The following is a 21,877-nucleotide window of genomic DNA, read 5'->3' on the forward strand; positions in this document are numbered from 1 at the left end:
TTTGTTTCTCACCTTACAAAAGCATCATCCTCATGCTGAGCTACAGAAGAACACGATTAAATGATACGTCACTGCAAGAAAGGCTATGTCCATTTTCTACCACAGTAATATTTTCTAAAACCACAGTTTTTTGATCATTTCAGAGTGCACTGGGTTTTTTCCTGGTGAGTAAAGATGTGCTTACTGAATTTAGAACATAGTTTCTCTCAGTCTGAGCTGCAGATTCCCAAGCTGCATAGTTGTGGTCGGATAACTCCTCCATGGGGCGTTTGGAGTTTCCTGAGTATGGAGGGAAAAAAGGACTAATCTGACTCCAGTGTTTAACTCATTTGTAGGACTCAGATTTCCTGTTCTGCAAACATAAAGGGTTTGCAAAGAGTGCGTAAAAGCTTCCAAGATGTATAGCTATAGCTATGTGAGTGCTAAAGACCGGGAGCCCCATTCTTCTCTCGGGCTTAAATTGCCAAAGCTCTGTGGATTTCAGCTGTATTATTACCAATTCACATGTGTTCCAAGTCAGAGGAAAGTCAAGAACAATGTGTATTTATAAAAAAGGCCAATTCTTGTTTGGCTGAAGTTCATAACCTGAAAAGAACCCAGTAATTCCACTATTCTCCAGCCTAGAAGTTGGCGACATCGTTCACTTATCAGCATCTGTTCTCTAGTGTGGAGCATTAGTAGCATGGAGGTGGATATATTTACTGATTATTTACATTGCAATTTTCAAAGTCAGAGGAATGTTTTAATCTTAGATGAAGTTACATTAGGAAAAAAATCAATCCAGAAACTAAAGCAGCGCTTGAAGAAGGAAGTATAAAACCATGGCAAGGTCTATTTGAGGTGATAGCTAGAGAATAAACATGATTGTATGTGCCGTAAGATTTTCTAAGCTAACCTAGTGGTTAACAAAGGTGCTGAGCTAAGATTTTTGGGAACAAAAGAACATAGCGCTGACCTAATTCCTCTCCATTAATCAACAGCAAAGTCCCATTCACTTCTAGAGAGCAGAATTATGCCATGTTAAGCACTTCTGAAAACTCCCAAAGAAATTTTTGTGCATAAATTTGGCAGGTGTGGTACAAGCATTGTCGAGGCACACCCCCTTTCATACTGACCTTCATACTCCTACCTTTAAGGAGCAATACACACAAGCGTGAAAGGACGGTTGAATTTTAATATCCCCAGGATTACTTGATGCTCTTTCAAGAATGGCTCCAGCTAATGCATTCTATGCTGGCTTGTGAGCATGCATCTAAAAGCAGGAACAGGATCATAAGCACATTTCACATTGGCTACCATATAGTTTTCAGGTAGAAGCATGAAATTTTCCAGGCTAGATGAGACTATGAAGTCCTTCCGTTAAGGTCATGTATCTTCACTATCACCCCAATCCAGCACTTCAGCTGGTTTTTATAAAGCTGCTCACTGCTTTAGTCTTGATTGTCTAGGAAACTCATATGACACGGTCATCTGCTACTGCAGGTTTTCTGAAATTTAAAGTTAGCGCTTTGCTGCAGTACGTCTGTGATTTGAATCCTGAACTTAGACAGTGTTTAATCTGTAAAAAAAACCCAACAAAAACAAACAAACAAAAACAACAAACACACCAAAAAACCCTTCCAGGTTTGGAAAGGCACATCTTCCTAAGAAAATTCATCAAAATATCCGATAAAAACAAATTATTTGGCATCTCTTCAATGCTTCATCAATCACCATCCTTTAAGGAATGGAAAAAAATCCTGTATTTACAAAACCTGCACTTCAGCTAACTCCAGCTGGAAACTATGATTCCACATTAAAAGAGTAAAAGATAGTTCATGCAAAACATCACCACAGGTAAGCAGGCAAGAGAGCATGAGGAGGGCATGGCTTTGATAAGTGGCACTATATGAAACCTGAGGCTTGTGGTTATTGTTTCTACAAGATTCTTTGGTACAGGTGACTTGGTAAAAGAAATCATAGGAGAGAGACACTGGCATCCATGATTTCCAAATCTAAACTGAATCACCCTTCACTTCCGCCCAGCTATAATTTTTCATTGTCATTTAACCCAGGATTGTTATGGATTCAGGTCAGTACTGGTCAGTCAGCATGTACTGTGCATAAACACAGGGAGACAGTTAACATTTTAGGAAGGTAAGAGGAGCGTTCACTGCAGAGCATCCTCCTCCCTCCCGCAAACACAGTTGCACTCAACAAGTCTGGTAACTGGGGTGAAGCAGAAGCCCATGCCTGGCTGTGCAATTCATTCAGAAGCAATGAGGAAGGTGGCCAGCATCAGCACAGCCCCGTTTTCCTAGTTTCTCCTATGTTGCTGAGCATGCTGGGGTTTCCAGAGTCACCAGCTCCTGCTAGAGCAGCAAAAAAAGAAAATTACTTGGAAGAGCCAATAAAAATATTTGACTTCATAGAAGAGTTTGCAGGGGTGTGTGTGTGTGGGGGGAATATCAGATAATTAGAGGTTGGGATTAAAACAAAGCCTGACAATTGAACTCCAAAAATCCTAGCACCCTGCTTTGGTATCAGAAGGGAAGTTAACTCAGTCAGTAAGGCTGTTATCCACAAATACTGTCCAAAACCACAACCAACCAGTAGCCTGAAGGTTGGTTAGCTACAATTTGCAGACATTTCAGTCATGATTTAAGAAATCACTTGTGGGATTCCGTGTTATTAGATGTTTAGCCTATAGAGCATATTTCGTATTTTGTAAGGATAGCAAAATACAGAGTACTAAGATTTTCCATTAAGAATCTAGACTAAAAAATATTAGGAGGAAGGGCTTTCACTGGAGAGTCTTCCCATTTTCTGCAGTTTCCATTTTAAGGAACAGCCTTCAGCATATTGGTGTATGACAGAGAAAAAAGGGAAGTAGTTTAAAAAGAAGAGAAGATGAAGCTGAAAAATGAGAAGGCAGAATGGACTTCTTTGGTCAGCTGACTCATACCAGAGCAATTCCTGAAACCTACGCAAAAGCCTGGAAAATAAATAAGATTCTTCTATGGGATTTCCTTTTCCTTGGAGAAAAACTACGGAGCAACCAGCTCTCTGTTCCTCTTCAGAAGCTCCTGTACTTGGTTCCATTCTGTGGGAAACAGCTCCCTTTTATGTTTCACCCAAATGGTGATTACTCCCCGTATTTAAGCTTCTGCATGACGGAGAGATGAGAAAAATATCACACAAGAAGCAAAATCACATTCTGTAATTCTCTTGTCTAGGAAAACACATCAGGGCTTATTAGCACAGTCCTTTCCCAGACCCAGCTCCTTCAGTGTACCCTCTGGATGGCAATTAATGCAGCAGGGTAGCTGAGAAATGTTCCCTGGACTTAGACAACTGCCAATGCTGATTAAATATTTCTTCAACATCCACGTTTCTCACACAGGTGCCGAGGAGGTTTAACTGCATTACACATGCAAAGGGAAAACCCAGAGAAGACACGCATCATCAAATAAATTTTTTAAGCCTTATAAATGCATTTGGAATAACAGAATGATTGAAAACATATCCTTGTTGAACGTGTTTATTTCAACGCTCCTAATGGGCTTCTAGATATTAAAAACTCATACACTCTCTGCAAGAACCTACCTTTGCCTGAATTTTCACTTTACGTAATCTTACAGCAGACTAGAACTGGAAATAAAAGATGGCAGAGGGGACCCAAAAACGTTCGTAAAGATCTAAACTGACTCTGCAGTTTTACAGTCCACCCACTTCGGGGCTGATGCAAGTTCACACCCTCACATTTATTTAGACAAGAGATTTCTATTGATTCTTCAGGTGATTTAGAGTCCTCAGTACCATTAAAGCTTACATATAGAGCGGATTAAGAAGTGTCATCATGAATATGTAATTCAGGGTGAAGGACTATTGCAAATCCCATGAATACATGTGGCTACAGATTTTATTAGAACATTGATATGTTTTTCATTTGTACTAGTTTTCTTGACTACTTGAGTGAGCCAACTCCCGTATTACTAAGATTCTCCTTATTAATTTTCCATGTTCTGTCTATAATGTTTTTCTAGAAAACACATGAAAGGAGCAGATGAAAAAAGCCAAACTGATACATAAACCATGGACATAAGCATTGTCTTTTCCCTGTCATGTTTGTGTAGTCCCTATCACAAAGAGACAAACAAATCAATAATTCCTGTGAGATTATCCAGTGGTGTATCAATTGTGTTATTTTTAGTAAGAAAACAAAACCAAAAACCACCTGGACTCTAGGAGCCGGGGACAAGCAGGCACTGTGTACCTACAGACAAATCTGCACGTGTGAGCTATTTCCAAAGGCAAGCAGGAAGCACATAGTAAAATAAGACAGGCCAGCTGAGAAACCATCACTCAGCAGCTCCGTTGGCTTGGATCTTTCTCAATAAATGAAACTATTTAATAAGGACTTTTGAAAATGATAGACAACTTAGATAAAGTTACCCGGACATAGGACAGTGGGAGTAGCCTTCTGCTTTGGGTACCTCTGTGAGGGAAATCATGAAGAGGCAAGGTGAGAGCGCACGCATGCACGAGGGCCTTGCACAAATCTCACGTGGGTGGGAGGCTGTGAGGGTCCTTATCCCACCAAGCAGGCAGCTGACCATAGGCCCATGAGGCCTCACCTCCCAGCTGCCACCACTACCTCTGCAGTTACACTGCTGTTCCTCTCCCTCAGCCCAATCCCCTCCCGACTACTTTGCATCAGGCTGAACAGCATCCAAGAGAACAAAAAGAGAGATTCAAACACACTTAATGATGTTTTCCCCTGCATTTCCAGGGTTAAGGGGTGTGTATTAGCCTCGACAGAACAAGTCTTCCAAAGGTGATGGGACTTGGAGCATCGAACCACCAGAGTTTAACCTTCTTCCAGACACAGCACTCTGAAACAAGATCAGCCAAAATGGTGTCCAAATGCTATAAAATTGAGGGAGGTGGCTGTGCTTAGGCATCACTAAAATGAGTACATTTTAGTCAAGTATTCACAAGATACTTCTATTAGCCAACATGGGTGGGGGTTCAGTTCTCCTTTTTGTTTTTCAAAGAAGATTCCTGGATTTCTATGAGAAAAATTATATTGTGTTAAATGGAGAAAGAACGTCTCTTTCCGAGCAAGAGTTCTCTCCAGGAAAACACAGACTCTACCGACACTTCAGCATACTTTCCCTCACTACTGGAGAAGGCCAGCACACAGCAAAAGCTGGCTGATGCCTCTTTCACCTTTACTCAAAAGTGTCCATGACTGGACTGAGATTTTTGACATTTGCTGAACCCAGATTACAGTCCTCTCCTGTGTTTTTTCACAGGGCAGCTTCACAGCTTTGTGATGCAGAACAGAAGATACAGGATACTGACTTTATTTTTTCAAGGTCTGGCATGCAAAAGGTTTAGGTACTTGCTTCAGACTTACTCTCCTTCTTTTACCGCTAACATTCACCACTAATTAAAGTAGTTCTTGAAAAAAAACTGCTCTGGACAAAATTCCAGAAGTGGAGGCTAAATTCTTCTTCTGCCTCTTTCTTCAAACCTCTTCTGCACCCTCACTGCTAATTCAGACACTGGCAGGGAACGTCGTCTTTCTGTCCCGTTTTGCAACTTTGCTTCCCCCACCTGCCTGCTAATTCAGACACTGGCAGGTAACGTCGTCTTTCTGTCCTGTTATGCAACTTGGCTTCCCACATCTGCAAGAACTAACGTGTTCCTGCAGATAGAGCTGCTTTCCCAGGCTCCTGCCTTCTCAGCAATGTGAGGTACTTTGTGTAGAGTTGCCTCAATTTCCGTGGAATCCCCGTTTTTTCTGAATACTTTGATTTTTTCCAGCGATTGGAAAAGCCAGTTGTGTATTTATCTTGAACTATCAAACGCACTAAAAAGAACCTATGTGGCACTCCAGGCACCATGGCTAAATATTAAAAATACAGTCAGCCTTATGCAAACAAAACACACCAGCCTCCTCAAAATCATGAAGGGCAAAAAACTACTCATGCCACAGATCCCCTGCTGGACCAACCTCAGTGTTTGGTACAGCCCTTCCCACTCTAAAAGCATTATTTAGTTTTTAGCCCCAGAAAATACTGGATGATCCAAAACACAGTATTTTAAGTCACCTTCTGTTTTGGTGTTTCCAAGCATGCAAGTGCTGAAATTATTCATTGTTCTAAATCAGGAGAATACCAAATATAGATTTATCTTTCAATCCTATCTTTAAATCTCTAATTTTAAATCTATGACTTTACAGATTCATGCAGTTAGAGCTTTACTCCTCACCCGAAATAGCTATGTGATAACAACCAGTAGGACAAAAGGTATCTTGTGTCTTCGGTTTCTTTTTCACAGCTTTGCAATGCAGAACAGAGGATACAGGACACTGACTTCAGTTTTTCAAGATACAGCATGCAAAAGGTTTAGGTAATTTCTTCAGACTTACAGACTTCAGACTTAATTCAGGCTCATCAAATTGCCTGTATTTTAACAAGGAGATGCACTCTATGTGAGAAATAAAATAGCACAGTCCTTAGTAGGTGTTCACATTCTTCAGCTTGCCATCTTTTATCCATTTGAAGCAAATATTTTTTTTACTGCCACATGTCAATAAAAAGTAACAGCCAATAAACCAGCACAGCTTTCATTTTGGGGCGCTGTTGGACAGAACTTCATGGATTGCATCCAGTTACTTTAAGGCACAGTGTGTGTAATTCAGTAGAAGGGAAAAGAACCTCATTTACCACCAAGGATTTTGTTTTTGCAATAAAGAATGTTTTTAGTATGGTATTGTTGAAAAACAAAGATTTAAATCACCAGCATTCCTTTAAATGAGAATCTTCAAGTGTGGTGATTCTTTATCAGTTGATTTGCCTCTGGTTTTGTAATTACCTGTTTGTTTTTACTGCTTGAGATTCTAGGCCAGCATCATTTCTTCAGAGACTAAATCAGGCAATATTAAGGGCTTTTTGTGATTCTAGGACAAGGTATTTTGAAAGTACAAAGCAACAGCTATATTTGCTGGCTGACACAGTCTAGAGCCCAAAGACACATGATTATGCCTTCAGAAAGGCAACAGCCGGAGCACATGACGGTCATTTACTCTAACCCCCCTCTCCCTGTCAGCCCTTTTGCTTGGGGACAAAGGACAATCCCAGAACCGGAGTGTTTGAGCTCACTGCGCTTGCTCTGAGATGTACAGCGTGGCCTCTGCAGCCAACAGATGCCAGTCACCTCCAGACAACCTCCAGCAGCTATTCTTTCAGCAACCTGCTACACTTCCATTTACGTCCTCAAAATAAAAAGGCAGGAGAAGCCAAACGAAGGCAGATCAAACAAACCTCCCTTATGTTCAGTCAATCACTCCTTCAGAGAAACCTACCGGGCACATCACAAAGGAATAACTATTCCAAGGCAAAGGAACCAAATGAAGACAACTCCGGGGCGTAGGCAATTCTTTCACAGTGCAGTCAGCACGAAGGCGTTTCCAACCGCTCTGCCACTTCAGCGCCCTCCATCTCACAACCCTCCCCAGTGAGAGGGGCAGAGAGAGAGTATCAGGGCAGAACCCATTGCATGAGACGCAGCTCTCGACAACACAGACAAACCATAACATGAATAAGGTGCTCGAGCCAAAGGATGGAAAGAAACATTGGAATAAGCAATCCAAAACCTTAAGAAAAAGAGGAGCAAAGCAGATTACTGGAAATGTAACCCAACAGCTCAGATAATGCTGTAATAACATGGTTGCTCTTACCTTTGCCATCTGCGCCTGCACGCCATTTGCTTTGAGAGATGCTACTGCTTTCTGTGCTGCTGCTGGACTGTCAAAATCTACAAAACCGTAACCTAAAAAATAAACAGACAGACATTTTCATTATTATCCATGTCTCTGTGCATAGATAAAGATTTTATAAAGAAGGCAACCCTTTCCTTTCTCTCACATTGGCTCATAATGTTCTGGTAGCACTGCCACTACCATGAGCCATCACACCTCTATTTCTTACACCTTTCCTCCTGAATCCAGTGGGGATTAAGGAAATGCAATGACCTGAAGCTTCACAGTGCAGGACGGTGTGCAGCAGAGGGGGAGAGAAGGCAGCTCTATGCCTGTCCTAACGGACAGAAGGAGGGTGTATGTGCTGTGGAGGCCTGTGCCATCTCTTCCCTAAGAGGAGGCAGCAGTATTGCCATCCCTCAGACACAAAACTACAGCTTGCAATAGCTGGTTTTCTGAGAAAACAACACCCTCTCCTTGTCCCCTGAACACATACGAGGTTTAACTATAATAAGTGGAGGGTAGCAGGGCTCTGCGGCAGACTGGGGCCATCTCAGTAGTTAAAGGAGAAATCGCAACCTGTGCCCGATAAGTGACTGCCAAATAGCTCCAGAAGATGGTAAGATAATAAAGTTGAGGCCTGGTTAAACCACACCCTTTTTATCTTGCCACCCTCTCTGCTGGAAGAAGGGCTAGGTCCCTACCAGGAACTGTTTCAGGGTATAATCTGAATAGCAGCTTAGTGAGGTTAGATCCTAGGGATTGGCAAGGGATAATCAGCTGCTTTTAAGTGGCTTTCTACTCCCAGTATTTGCAATAGTTGAGTTTATTAATCAGCCAGTCACTTCCTATCTTCTTCTTCCCTCTCTCTATCCCTCTACATTTTTTCTTCCTTTAATAAGCAAGTTTTTCACAGAGAGGGCGGTGAGGCACTGGCATAGGTTGCCCAAAGAAGCTGTGGATGCCCCATCCCTGGAAGTGTTCAAGGCCAGGCTGGATGTGGCTTTGAGCAACCTGGTCTAGTGGAAGGTGTCCCCGCCCATGGCAGGGGGGTTGGAACTAGATGGTCTTTGAGGTCCCTTCCAACCCAAACCATTCTTTGGTGATGAAGACTGGTATGTTCAAGCAAGACCAGTGCTGTTAAACCCCAGCTAGATATCAACAACTTTGGAAGTATTTTTATTTTCATAAAGATACAAAGGAGGGTAAAGAGGACAAGAAATGAACTTTTCACAACTTCTAAGAACTGAGTTATCTCTGATCTTCAGCAGAATTCAAACTTCTTGCTCATAAAGATTTCAACACAGTTAGGAAGATTTAAAAATCTCGCCAAGCATCTACTTAGGCGGCTGCATCTATTTCACAATCCATCCAGGGAATCCTCTGAAAATCCCAGCCTGTATCTTATTAAGCAATTACAGTGCAGGTAGGCACGTGCTGCTCGGACAAGCTGTGGCTAGGGGCCACGTCTTTGGCATCTCCCTGGGAAGCCATACAGACCAAACTGAACTGCCTGAAAGCTTTAATAATATTAGCACAAGCATATTTATAGCATAGCAGCTCCTTTGCAGACATCTCCATTTACTAGGTCAATACACATCACACAGGAGGCAACCACAGATATGCTTTCCTGCCATATCCATTTTTCTTTCTTTTGCCAGCCTTTCTTCCTGCTCCTGGGAGGCCTTACTGCCTCCCTCTCTGCACCGCACCAAGGTATAAGAGTGCGTGCTTGTGATCACCCTGCCCCCTATATCTTTATTATTATTTTGGTAGGTATGCATTACTCGATGCAGCGGTTGGTCCAATGATGAAAGAATTTCGTGCACATAGACTTTTTTGTTTTCTTGGCTTAAGTCTCATTCGCAAGGTTTTAAGAAAATGAAAAAGAAATCAGAAAAAAGAAACAAGCAAAATTGTTAAAGAAATTGCTGACATTTAAAGAGTATGAAAAGCACTATTTTGATAACAAAGTCAAGATCTGAACCTCCTTTTTTTTTCCCCTCAGTTTTCTGGTGGTGGTTTTGGTTTTTTTTTTTGGCGGGGAGGGAGGGGTTGGGTGAAGTTTTTGGTAGAGCAAGCCTAGAACAACTGTGCACTGAAACAGAAGATTTAATGCAGATGTAGCAACAGCACCATGGAGAAGTGCATTGGAGTCTGCTCAACTTGTGGAGGTGGGGAGGTGTTTTACCTGCTCAGATTTACCTGCCCCATTTGATTTTCCCTGTTTATTGCTACTGAGCATGCCATTTTTAAATTTTCTAGACTGAATTTTGCTTTGCAATGTTATCCAAGCTCTCTCTTCACTGCAGAGTGGCAGTGAAGCTGATGCTGCTTTGAACAAAAGGAACATGTTACAAAAGAGAGAGTCTTCCCTGGATTTCTCCAGTGCTTTTGCCCTTTGGTAGAGCAGCTTCTGGGAGGAAGGAGGAAATACAATTAAATGCAGCTTCCATCATGCTATATGAGAGATCCTGCAAGAAGACAGTGCTGCCACGTGGGAAACCTGAAATGCCTTGGGAAGTCAATGGGATAGCTTGGATCAAACACAGAGTAAATTATTTTTTAGGATAGCAAGGTGGTCTTCTCAGGAGATTAAATTCTTATTTCTCATCATGTTTGTACCGAAAACCAGAAGGTGGAAGTGCAAAAATAAGTTTTAATATTGGCATTTAAAACAGATAATAGCGTTAGATTTTGATATTTATCACCAGTGTACGGTGAAGGATTCATGTATGCAGTAAGGGAAGGGAAATTATTTTTAATATGACTTTCTAGACAGCACAGAAAGTATTCACATCTAAGTTAGCACTGCCTGTAAAAATAAACCGGAATATGTAAGAATATTCTGGTATTGTACTATAGAGACCAGGTATATCCAACATAGTGAATTATCAAACATTAACATCAGTCTATAATATTTAAAGCCCTTAACATCTTCTAAGCATTTATTCAATGGGCACAAGGGGCTGTATAATGATATAAGAGATCCAGTGAGAGTCTCGAGACAAAAAAACCTTGCAGCTTTAGCTGCCTGTTATGCATTCTAGTATTACTACTCCCGGCCTCACTGCAGAACAGCTCTTTTTCTTTCTCTCAAGTTCATTTTCATTCCAAGTATCTTTTTCTGGCCTTCCCCCCCTCCCAACACATCTCTCCACCACACACAGAACATCAGGACAAAATCACTCCATGGCTGAAAACGCGTCCAAAGAACATCAATCTGCCACGAGGGAAGCCAAGTTCCCAGGCTGTTTCAGCATTCAAGTATCCTTACAAGAACCCTGCAATGCTATAGAACAGAAAACCAGGCACGCTGCCTTCCTGCATAGTTTATCTTCTTCCATGTAGACGTTTACAGCCTATGTTGGTGACCTACACTAACATATTTCAGTTGTTTATAAACTCACTTCATTTTTTTGGGTCTGGGCACTAAACAAAGCGGCCCAGATATTTTTGTTTGGGTTTTGGTTTATAAACTTTCCTGGGCTGATCCAGTTTCGTCCCCGCAGACGCTAAAGCTGGGTGTTGGGACACCCCCCTCAAGCCCTCCCCGTAGCACAAGTGAATCCTCAGACTCCCTGTGCTGAGCCCTTCCCTCCTGCTCAGAAGCAGGCGGCTGTACCCCGCTCTGGCCCCGCCGGCAGAGCCCCTGGCAGGTGCAGCAAGTGTGGGTTTGGCTGCTCAGAGATCCATCCCTGCTCAGATAACCGTTCCCTGGCTCCTCCTGGGAAAAGGCAGCAGGCCGGCTGGAAACATCCCCGGGGAAGGAATCAGACCAGGATCTGCCAATCGGCCACCGCTGCTCTAAGAAAACGTCTACGTTTCTTTTTCCTCTTTTAAAAACAAGTGCAAGCCCCACCCTCTGCTAGCCTCAAATTCCACAGCTCTTTTTGTTCCTGCTTTTTTTTTTTTAATGTGTGCACTGCCTGTAAACATTCTGGTCAATGGACTGTATTTCCCCCTCAGTTTTTGTGGAGAATGTCATGAAAAATGCGCTCGGATTCTAAACCGGGCCCTTCAGACTCCGCTCACAAGAATCCATCACCACCACAGGAAACCAAAACTATTTCCCCTTTTTTCACGAAGCAGCCTGCCCTTTTCCTTTAAGAGCTCCAAACGCAAATAGGGAAAGCTGCATTATCCCCTGCTGCTTGGAGAGATGGGAATTGAATTTATCCCTAATGTGAGCCCCTCAGCGCAAATGTACTTACATTGAGGGTGACTTCGGCACGCCAGTGCTACAGCAAGTATTCCAGGATCCCGAGGTTTTGTTGGTTTTGTTTTTTACGGAATGACATATTACTAGTTTGTACATGCAAACACACACACACACAAAACCCCAAGACAAGACTACCCAGATTAATTGTTCAACCTTCCCTCTCAGAAATAAAATGCCTGTAATTTTGTTTTGGCCTGATGCCATTAGACCTAAATAATCAAATTTAAGGAATAAACCCAGTGGTTTTGTACCTGTGGGGGAAAGAAAAGAGCTAAGCATCAGCAAGCGCAAGTTTATAGCTAGCTGCAGTAAGTGCTACCCAAATACACTGGCAGACACTAAACATCTCCGTCTCCTATAACCTAAATGGCTGGGGGCCGCCCGGTCTCAGTTTCCCAGTTCCATAATTAAGCTTGGCAGCAGGTTCAAATGAATTAAAACTGAATGTCACTATTTCCTCAACAAATCCCTCATCCTTGTTTTTTCTTACTTGTCAGGAGAAGACCAGCAGAACAGCAATTAGTGGTAAGCAGTGCAGTGAAAAAGAACCAAGTATACACTAATTAGGTCACTCGCCAAACACATTCATTTCATTGGCAGATTTAATCAATGTTTTCCTGAAATGTCTTAAATCTCCTATGCTAATTTAAAGTTTTGTTATTGTTGTTACTTTAAACACAGATGGGATGCCTGGAGATTTTCAATCGCTTTCCGCAAATCCATTTCAAAATAACAACCCCTCATCCAGTATATCATCAAAATTTAGGCACAGGTTTTAGGAAACGGTCTCTAATTTTACACCAACATTCTGGTGCCTGCAAATACCTATGGGTGCAATTTTGTGGATTTAAGTAATTGCAAGGTGAGTTCTTCAACATCAAACCCTGAATTGCCCTGACCGCTCAGGTACTTAAGAGTAATGCCAAATAATTTAAGGGACCGCCTGCCACTTGTGGTTCCCACAATTATCGCAAAGTGCTGGAGCGGTGGCACACGGCAAAGGCGAGCTCCCACTGGCACACGTGGGCTTCACAGTCCGCCCTGGGGAGCTCCACTCGCCCAGTGATGGGAACGAGGGGCTGGCTGCCTTTTTGGAGAATTGAGGCACCTCCTTTTGCACTGCTGAAAACAGCGTTAGCTACTGGAAGCGAATGGGAACAGAGGTTTCAGGGTACCCAGGAAGTTTGGTCCCCCAGTTAGTACTTATAGCTAGCACACAACCACGCTTTTTGGCCTGGAATATGCTCTGTTGGCAGACATCATTGCTGACGCCATCGGAAAGGGAGCTGTCACAGCTACTGAACTAATCCGCACCCACGCCGGCCGGCTCTGCCCTCCTTCCTGCCCTGACCCCATGCCCCCAGGTCCTCGCAGCAGCTCTCTCCTTCCCGCTAACACTGCCCCCCGAAACGGCTCGCCCACAGCCCCATGACCACTGAGGGGGGTGAAAGGGCAACACGCAGCCAGCCACGGCTCTGCACTCATCCCATCTTTTGTAAATTAAAAAAAAAGCCAAAGCGCCAAAGTCTGGTGTCCCAGAAGGAGCGCCTCGGCAGTCTGCTGAGCTGGACCTCTGCAAAGGTGGTAACCTGCGGCGGAGGGCTGACAAAGGAGAAGCTCGGGCTGGTGAACTCTCAGCTTCACCTTGCCACAAGGCCAAACATCAACTCTGATCTCTGACCAGGTGCTGCTTTAAATCACTTGAACTCAAGTCAAGTAGTACCCTGCGTTTTGCAATGCCCCAGCCACACACACAGAGACAGGAGAGCGGACGCACCCAGCCAGGAGACTGGCATGGGGTCTGTATGTGAAGTCAGCTGACATGCCCAGGTAACTCATCTTTTGCTTGTTTGTTTAAAGTACCTACATATACTGATGGGGAGCTCATACATACTGGGGAGCTCTTCCAGTTCCACTGACGTCAAACAACTCACTTCACCAAAAGGTTTAATGTGTGCTAACATCTTTCTATCGACAGAACACATCCAGCCCGAGAGATGGGAAATGCTGACTGGTGCCTGTCCCACAGAACCTTCACAGGTCCCTCTGTACTCAGCGGCTGGCACAGGAAGTTGAGGGAAGCTACAGCAAAGGAGGGACACTCCAGCTCTGCCATTCTCCCACCTTGGAGTGTTTGAATTTGTCACATAGACTTTACCCGGCAAAATAAAACCTGTGTAAATTTTGCATAAAATTACACAATTGTGAAGAATTTAATTTTTAAAGATAGAGCTCAATTTGCTTATATGTAATTACACCAATTCTGTTACACCTAAAAATGTTTTTCTAGGCCTGCTATACCAGACCACCTGGAACTCAGCTTCCCACCAGGATACATCATCTTTTTCATGTAATGAAGTTCCCAGTCCCCGTTTCTGGCCATTTAGAATTCAATATATCAGCTCTGAAATCCAGAACAGACAAGACTAAGCATACCATTCATGTTGGGTCTTCAAGAGGTCTAGGCTGTTTGGACAAAAAGTAGGATACACTCATCTTAAGAGAGTGCTTCCTTTTTTTTCATTAGTGTTTTTGTTAACTTTGCTCTGAGTTTGGAAATTCAAAATCCCTTCCAAAAGGGGCTGTGACAAAGGAGAGGAATACCAGCCTAGAGAATGAGGCAGAAGTCAAAACTACTTGCTGAACTGGGAAACCATGAAACAACATACATTTATTACAAATGTTAACTTTACAATGTCACCTCCAGACATATCTGTATACACAGATGTACACATTTGAAGACACCAGCACAAAGTTTTTACACTAACACCAATATATACACACAATTAAGGAAATATATAATAATCAGTGGGCATTTTGCCTTCACACTTGGATGAAACCACTTGGATTTTCATGAGAACCTAAGTCAGTTTTGGTTGTAAAGTTCACTTTTGCCCAGCACTTTATTTAGAGTGTCTCTTAAAAGGCAATATTCATTCTGACAATCAGGTAGTCCACAAAAAAGTGATTATCCAATAATTTACTATGCAATTTTCAGACATTGTTTTATGCTTAGATAAAGAATCAAATTAAAGTCTTATAAGCCTTGGAAAATGAGAGTTAGCAACCAAAGAGGCTGAATCGTCCTTGAACACAAAATTACTGAAAACAGCTTTTGCTTTCATTGTTCAAACTGTGCTAAAATATTCCTACGGCTCCAAATGCTCAGAGAAATAAACAGTAAAATATTCTGTATTATTACTATTTTTAAATCTCTATTTTATAAAAACATTATTGGTGGTTAGAAAATGGTGAATCATCACCTTTTAATTAAAACAGCTAATATATAGTTAGAAAAATATTTGAAAATGGAGACTCTGAAATGTGAGAAAGGAAAGACAGTCCCTTCATTTCAGATCACCCCCCAGAGACACACCTACATTGTTAAGTATGCATATACAGCTGATTTTTTTTTGTTTGCTTTAGCTTGATATGGAAATACGGCACAAAACTGTCACTTTGATTATGTTCCTGCAGTGATTTCTTTTGCCTCTTGCATTATTTGAATCCCCTTTATAACAACAAAACTGGAGAGAAACAGCACTGTAGGTAACTAACAAACAATTTTTAGACATCTGTTTGCAAACACATTCTTAATTTGAACATTCAATCACTTTGATTTAAACAGAGTGTATATGAATGCAGGTTATTATTAATTGCACAACGAATTAATGATAATATTTACATGCAAAACCTAAGTATGGAACTTGTGACAATCTTATTCTTATCTTTCAACATGTTACTAAATTGAAACATTATTGCATTCTCCAATAAGTAAAGGCAACAGCAGAAAGAAACCTATAAAATTTTGGTATGAGGGAAAGAAGTATTTATTCACTAAATAAATAACTATATGGTTATGCATATGTACGTGTATTCTTCTGGAATGTAATCCTTCCAAAAATATACCCTCTGAAAGAACAGAAACAGATCTCAAAACTGACAAAAGCTCTTTGTGGAATATGGTTGCAATAACAACAGCAAGGGGGAGAGGGGTGAGCAGTACAAATTTAGCAAATATACGTAGCAAGCAAATGATATCGCACTTGACTACCCTCTCTCACCATTTACACAGCATTCCTGGCAATTCAGAACCACAAGGACTGGCAAACTGGAGAAAGTTCCTGAAGGAGCACAAATATAGCCATAAAAATCCAGACTTTGCAAATGGCAGATTTTGCAAATGGCAGATTTTTATTTGATCACCCCTAACAATACCCCAAGTGTTTGGGGTTTTAGAAGTGAACCGAGACGTGAAGGAGTACCTACAGGCAACCGAACTGCAGCACATGACCGGCATAAACAGTGAGATGCAGGACTTGGTGAGGACCCATCAGAGAATGAAAATGTTGGTGAAAATAAGCCGAGAGGGAAGTTGAGAAATATTTCCTGGTATTCTGCTAACAGCGTGAACTTGGAGTAATCATACAAAGCCAAGGATGGAAAACTCATTGCTCGAGTTACTAAATATGGACTGAATAAAGAAGAGAACATATTGTAAATCTTGCAGTGGCAGAAGGACAAAAGATAAACACGCTTTTCCATCTTCAGCTTCTGAAGTTACTCTCTCTGCAAGTCCCGTTGATCTACTGTTGGAATCCAAACTGAAGGTTAATTCTATTTTTAAATACAGGGGTAGCTCACATCCACATTTTCCATACAAACAGACGTACAATTTCATATTCCAATTACTTAGCAGCACAACCTTTTTTATCAGTGTAGTGGTTGTATGATGTAATCATTAAGATTATTTTTACGAGGCTTGTTTAGCCTAAGACGTTCACTGTGGCTCTGCAGCTGAGCTAAACCTCACACTTGAAGCAGTGATTGAAGAAAGCAGAACCTTCTCCCAAAAAACCAAGTACTCCAAGAGCAGTGCTTAGTTACATATTTACATAAAAGGGAGGGAAGGATACAATAGCAGTTTCTTCCCTTGACTGAAGAAATACTTGGTGACTCACAAGCAATGACATTTTACAATACCCAGAACAGAATAGCCAGAACTTGCAGTTTCAGATTAAGATCTCCTACTTTCAGGTACAGAGTTACGGTATCAATTAATAGCTTCACTGAAAAACTAGAAAGGACCCAAATGTGAAAAAGGGTTCGCTTTGTAAGCAATTATTTTTCATATTCACTTTCCTCTCTAATCACAGCGACTTCCAGATGCTGATGTTCCAAAATACCACAAGAAAGGCTATTTGCTTGGTATTTCCAGCAAGCAGGAAACACTGACACTCTCATGAGAAAGTCTGTTCTTCTGAGGTTTCATGCTCAGTTATGCAGACTCCAGAGCTTTACTTAGCTTGGATAATGTTTGGGTAAGATACGAAACCAAATCTCTTGAGATTTGTCCATCACTTATTTTAGAGCTGAGCGACTTGAGTAAAAAACCTGGTGTACAGAAACAGTTTAGAAAAAAACAAAAATCATTCAGCCATTATCTCTGAAAGCTCCCAGCGCCTGTGCAGACAAGCAACTTTCTAAATACTGGACCTCAGTTTACCCAAAGCTAAGCAAGTTACCCACCACTAATAACCTAGGAAGCCATGAGACTCACTCCAGCACTCCCAGGGACTAGTAAGAAACAAATGTTAATATTGTCATGCTGGCATGGCACTCCAGCAGGCATTTATGGACAACACAGAATTCCAAAGGGAGCTCTGCTTTCAGCGTGAGGTACCTATGGAAGACAGCAATGAAATACTGAGTGAAAAAGAATGAAGTTCTTCAGCAGTCAAGTCTTCCAGAATTAGGTTTAAACAATGATACCATTCCAGGAGGCAAAGGAGGATGTTCTGTGTCACCCAGTACTCTCTTCCAGAAATGAAATATTCCATTCTCTTCCTCTCAACGCTGGATTGCTCAGCAATCATGACATTAAGTAACTGCAAATACTCGCGAGTAGGAAGGAACAATCTGACAAGAGAAGATGCACTTGGTGATCACACTGTGATTACTGTACTTTATTAAAAATAATTTTCATTTCAGTATGTTTTGACAAGAAAATAGAAAGCATCTTGTGCAGGCTTCAGGAAATATTAAAATAACCCAAGGTGATGAACGTGTTATTATCCAGCCTGTTCCAGAGGGAGGATGCTCAAGTATTGAAATAGTTTTCATTTCAAATAGACATTCATTTTCAAGACACCACACTTGAAAAATTGGACTGTATATTTGTCATACAGTAAGCAGTGATAAAGAGCACAGCAATTTATGTTCTTTATGCAAACCACTTGTAATTCAGGAAACAACTATAGTTTCTAAAAGGCAGCAAAGTGATAGCACTTTCCCAGAAAGTGAAATGTTTTTTTCATGCCAGTTGGCCAACTCTGGCACATCAACCTTTGCTATGATAAACGCATTGGTAACATGCAAAGAGCTCCCATTCCAATCCATCAACACTCACAATGCCTTGGAGCTTTATGTGGAGATGAATGATTCCGATACTAAGAAAAGGATCTTGATACCACCACCACCACCATAATACTAAAATACCAACGACCTCTTTAGCGAGAGGGTAAGGTACTTTCAAGAAACGGTTGGTGGTCCCAACCAATGTTACACCTGTGCTATGGAGAGGAAGCACTGCAGAGATGGGCAGCACAGAGCACGACAAGCCACAACACACAGGTCAGAACAAAACCCATGACACTGTGTGGATTCAGTGCCCAATGATTTAGGTCTGACGTGGTATTTCAGACAATTGGAGTGTAAGTATCCTTATAGTTTTATGGTTGTATTTTCCACTACTGTTTACAGGGTGTTCTTTTTCTTTTGCAATAGATCCTTTTGTAGTTAAATACCGGTTGCACCTTCTGAACCTCTCATCATGTATCCACTACATCTGTATGTAGCCTGAAGTTCAAAAATGCTATTATTAGGGTATCCCAGAAATGGCTATTAGATTTCCCATCTGAGAAAGAAACATTAAAAAAAAAAAAAAAAGAATGGAGAAGAAATCACATCAGAAAAATCTCTTTTCAAGATCTCCAAACCATTTTTCAGATTCAAGATAGTTCTACAATCTAGGTAAGTGGAAGATGCAGATAAAGTGGTTGACATGCTGGCTTTTAATCTATCCTGAATTTCTGAAGTTGTAGAAGTTTTCCTATCATTACAAATCACACACCTCAAATATATGAAAAAGAATCAAGTGAATAATAGAATGTTTTAATCTTAAGTGAACACCTTTCTTCCTGTGACTTCAGGTAGCTATTTAGTCTTATTTTGACTGTCAGCTTGCATTTAAAATCACCTGCTGGTACAGTACACGGCTCTCACACCCCACAGAGGTATGATGAAGGATGCTGTCTGGAGGCTGTACTGAACCTCCCTGGATGATGACCATCAGACATCAAGAGGTCAAACCAGCAGAAGGATAATCCCCTGTGCACAAATGCCAACATGCAGGAAGTTTCTTGCACACTTAAATTCATGACCTCAACAAGCCTTCACACAGATTGTAGACAGAAGGCAGAAATATGGGACTGGAAGAGGCATCTTGGAACTTTCTGTAAAGTAGATGACTATAACCCTACACTAGATGACCACGTGGGACCACCCCAGTGACATGTAATTGCTAATATTACCCTTTACATACTGGAAGGATCTCAGCTGATACAACCTTGTACTACATTTGTTGCCTTAATAACTGTTCCCATTTTTGGCTCGGACACTTACAAGATCTTCTGTTATCTTACAATACTTCTGTTATCCTTTTCCTTTATTCACTATAGATATTTTCCAACTTCCCATGCAGAGTTTTTCCTGCTACATCCTAAGGAGATGATTTTACTGTTGGATTTGTTCCCTGTTTCTCACAGTCCAGTCTTTACGATCATCTAAGTACCTTTCTGTGCAATTGCCTAATGCTTCCCAACTTCATGTAACGAGGAGGTATGGAAGGAATTTTGGTAGCAATATGAGTGAGGATGAGATAGGAATCTGGTATATGCCTCATAAAGAGAGAGGTAAGTCAGTGTTGTCAATGATGCTGACTGACATGTCCAAGCCTGCATCGAGATCATAAGAATATCAGCAAGGAGTTCTATCAGTAGTGACTATCCTCACTAGCAATTCCTAAATGTTCAGGCACCTTCTAAACGTAAAAACATTTTGTTTAGAGTCCCTGGAGAATCTTAAGGGTTTAACTGAAGAGCAAACTCATTGTCATATATTGCCAGTAAAAGGTCAGATGTACAACAGGAGAACAACTTTCACCCCATGATGCCAGTTTAGAGAAAAATACGCATTTCAATGCTTAATAACAGAAGATAAATGTGAGGGATGGGGAATTTATGTGCTAAAACATTCGTAGTAAAAATGAAAGTGAGCACAACTCAGAAATAATAATATTCTCTTACTTATGAGGGATATTTAAATTTTTAAAATTACAGAATTTTTATGAAATTAATACAGAGAAGTGATGAGATGCCCAAGTCTGTAGTAGGATCTGATTTTGTATGAAAAGAGTGGTTCTATATCAGCTTAGTACAGCAAATATCAGAAGGATATTGACCACTTGGAGTGAGTCCAGAGGAGGGCCACGAAGATGATCAAAGGGCTGGAGCACCTCTCCTATGACGAAAGGCTGCAAGAACTGGGCTTGTTCAGCCTGGAGAAGAGGAGGCTCCGAGGAGACCTCATTGCAGCTTTCCAGTATCTGAAGGGGGCCTACAAGGGTGCTGGGAGAGGACTTTTTACAAGAGCCTGTAGTGATAGGACAAGGGGTAATGGGTATAAATTGAAATCAGGGAGGTTTAGATTAGATGTCAGGAAGAAATTCTTCACAGAGAGGGTGGTGAGGCACTGGAACAGGGTGCCCAGAGATGTTGTGGATGCCCCATCCCTGGATGTCTTCAAGGCCAGGCTGGATGAGGCTTTGAGCAACCTGGTCTAGTGGAAGGTGTCCCTGCCCATGGCAGGGGGGTTGGAACTAGATGATCTTTAAGGTCCCTTCCAACCCAAACCGTTCTGTGATTCTATGATTCTATTAAATAAACCAAAATGAAAGAGAAAGCAGGGAGGAGTTTTGCCAGGACACACAAACACAGCAAACATATTTTGTCTAGGAAGCCAAAATGCCTAAAAGGAGAAAAAGACATTTTAAATGCCCAGCAGCACCCTCATACAGCATATCAAAGAAATAAGAACAGCCATCTAAAATTCTATTTTTAGTCTTTCAAGGAATGGCACTGAATCTCACACATTTGTGCGTGTAGGTTCGTGGTCAGTCACTTGACCTACTACATTCATTATAGTAGGCAAGACAGCTAATAGTTGAAGGGACTGCAGCACATCGCTCACGCAGATGCCAAATACATGTTGGTGTTGTCAATGCAGAGATGCGTAAATGTTTTGAGACTGAATGCCTGCTTACTGTCAACAGCAAGAATTAGCCAGACGAATATCCAGCATGCATGGTTGTGCTTTCTTAGAGTATAAACACTGTACTACAAAATTTGCAGGCTGCTTGCTTTATCTCTGGCCTGTTGCTCTCAAAGCCGTTTCTGTAACCAAATGCAAAGGAAGGCAACTTCCCATACTCCCACCAGACCCTGGAAGCAGTGAGGGGTGTGGGTAGGAAGATGACAAGGGATCAGTTGGCTGAAAAAATTAAGGGAAACACACAGAGCTACTCAGGGCCCGTGACCTGTCTCTGCCACTCCTTTCTCCTCACAATGGGGAGGATCCTCACACTCTGCCCCTGCTCCAGTGTGGGGTCCCTCCCACACGAGATAGTCCTCCACAAAACTCCAACATGTGTCCTTCCCACAGGCTGCAGTTCTTGGCAAACTGCTCCAGAGTGGATCCCTTTCGCGGGATGCAGTCCTTCAGGAGCAGCCTGCTCCGGCCTGGGTCCCCCATGGGGTCACAGCCTACTTTGTGGATCACCCTGCTGT

The 21,877-nt window shown here is 41.8% G+C and overlaps 1 protein-coding gene across 1 annotated transcript in view; it reads right to left on the minus strand.

The window, feature by feature from the left end:
* LOC104511045 (RNA-binding motif, single-stranded-interacting protein 3) overlaps nucleotides 1–21,877 on the minus strand; it is a 345,645-nt gene that overhangs the window by 246,488 nt on the left and 77,280 nt on the right. Inside the window, exon 3 of the mRNA XM_010153498.1 lies at nucleotides 7,730–7,821. Within this exon, the coding sequence (XP_010151800.1) occupies nucleotides 7,730–7,821 (92 nt within the window). The remainder of the gene's footprint in view (nucleotides 1–7,729; nucleotides 7,822–21,877) is intronic.

This window comes from Eurypyga helias, unplaced genomic scaffold (genome assembly GCF_000690775.1).
Source record: "Eurypyga helias isolate BGI_N326 unplaced genomic scaffold, ASM69077v1 scaffold5746, whole genome shotgun sequence".
Lineage (NCBI taxonomy): Eukaryota > Metazoa > Chordata > Aves > Eurypygiformes > Eurypygidae > Eurypyga > Eurypyga helias.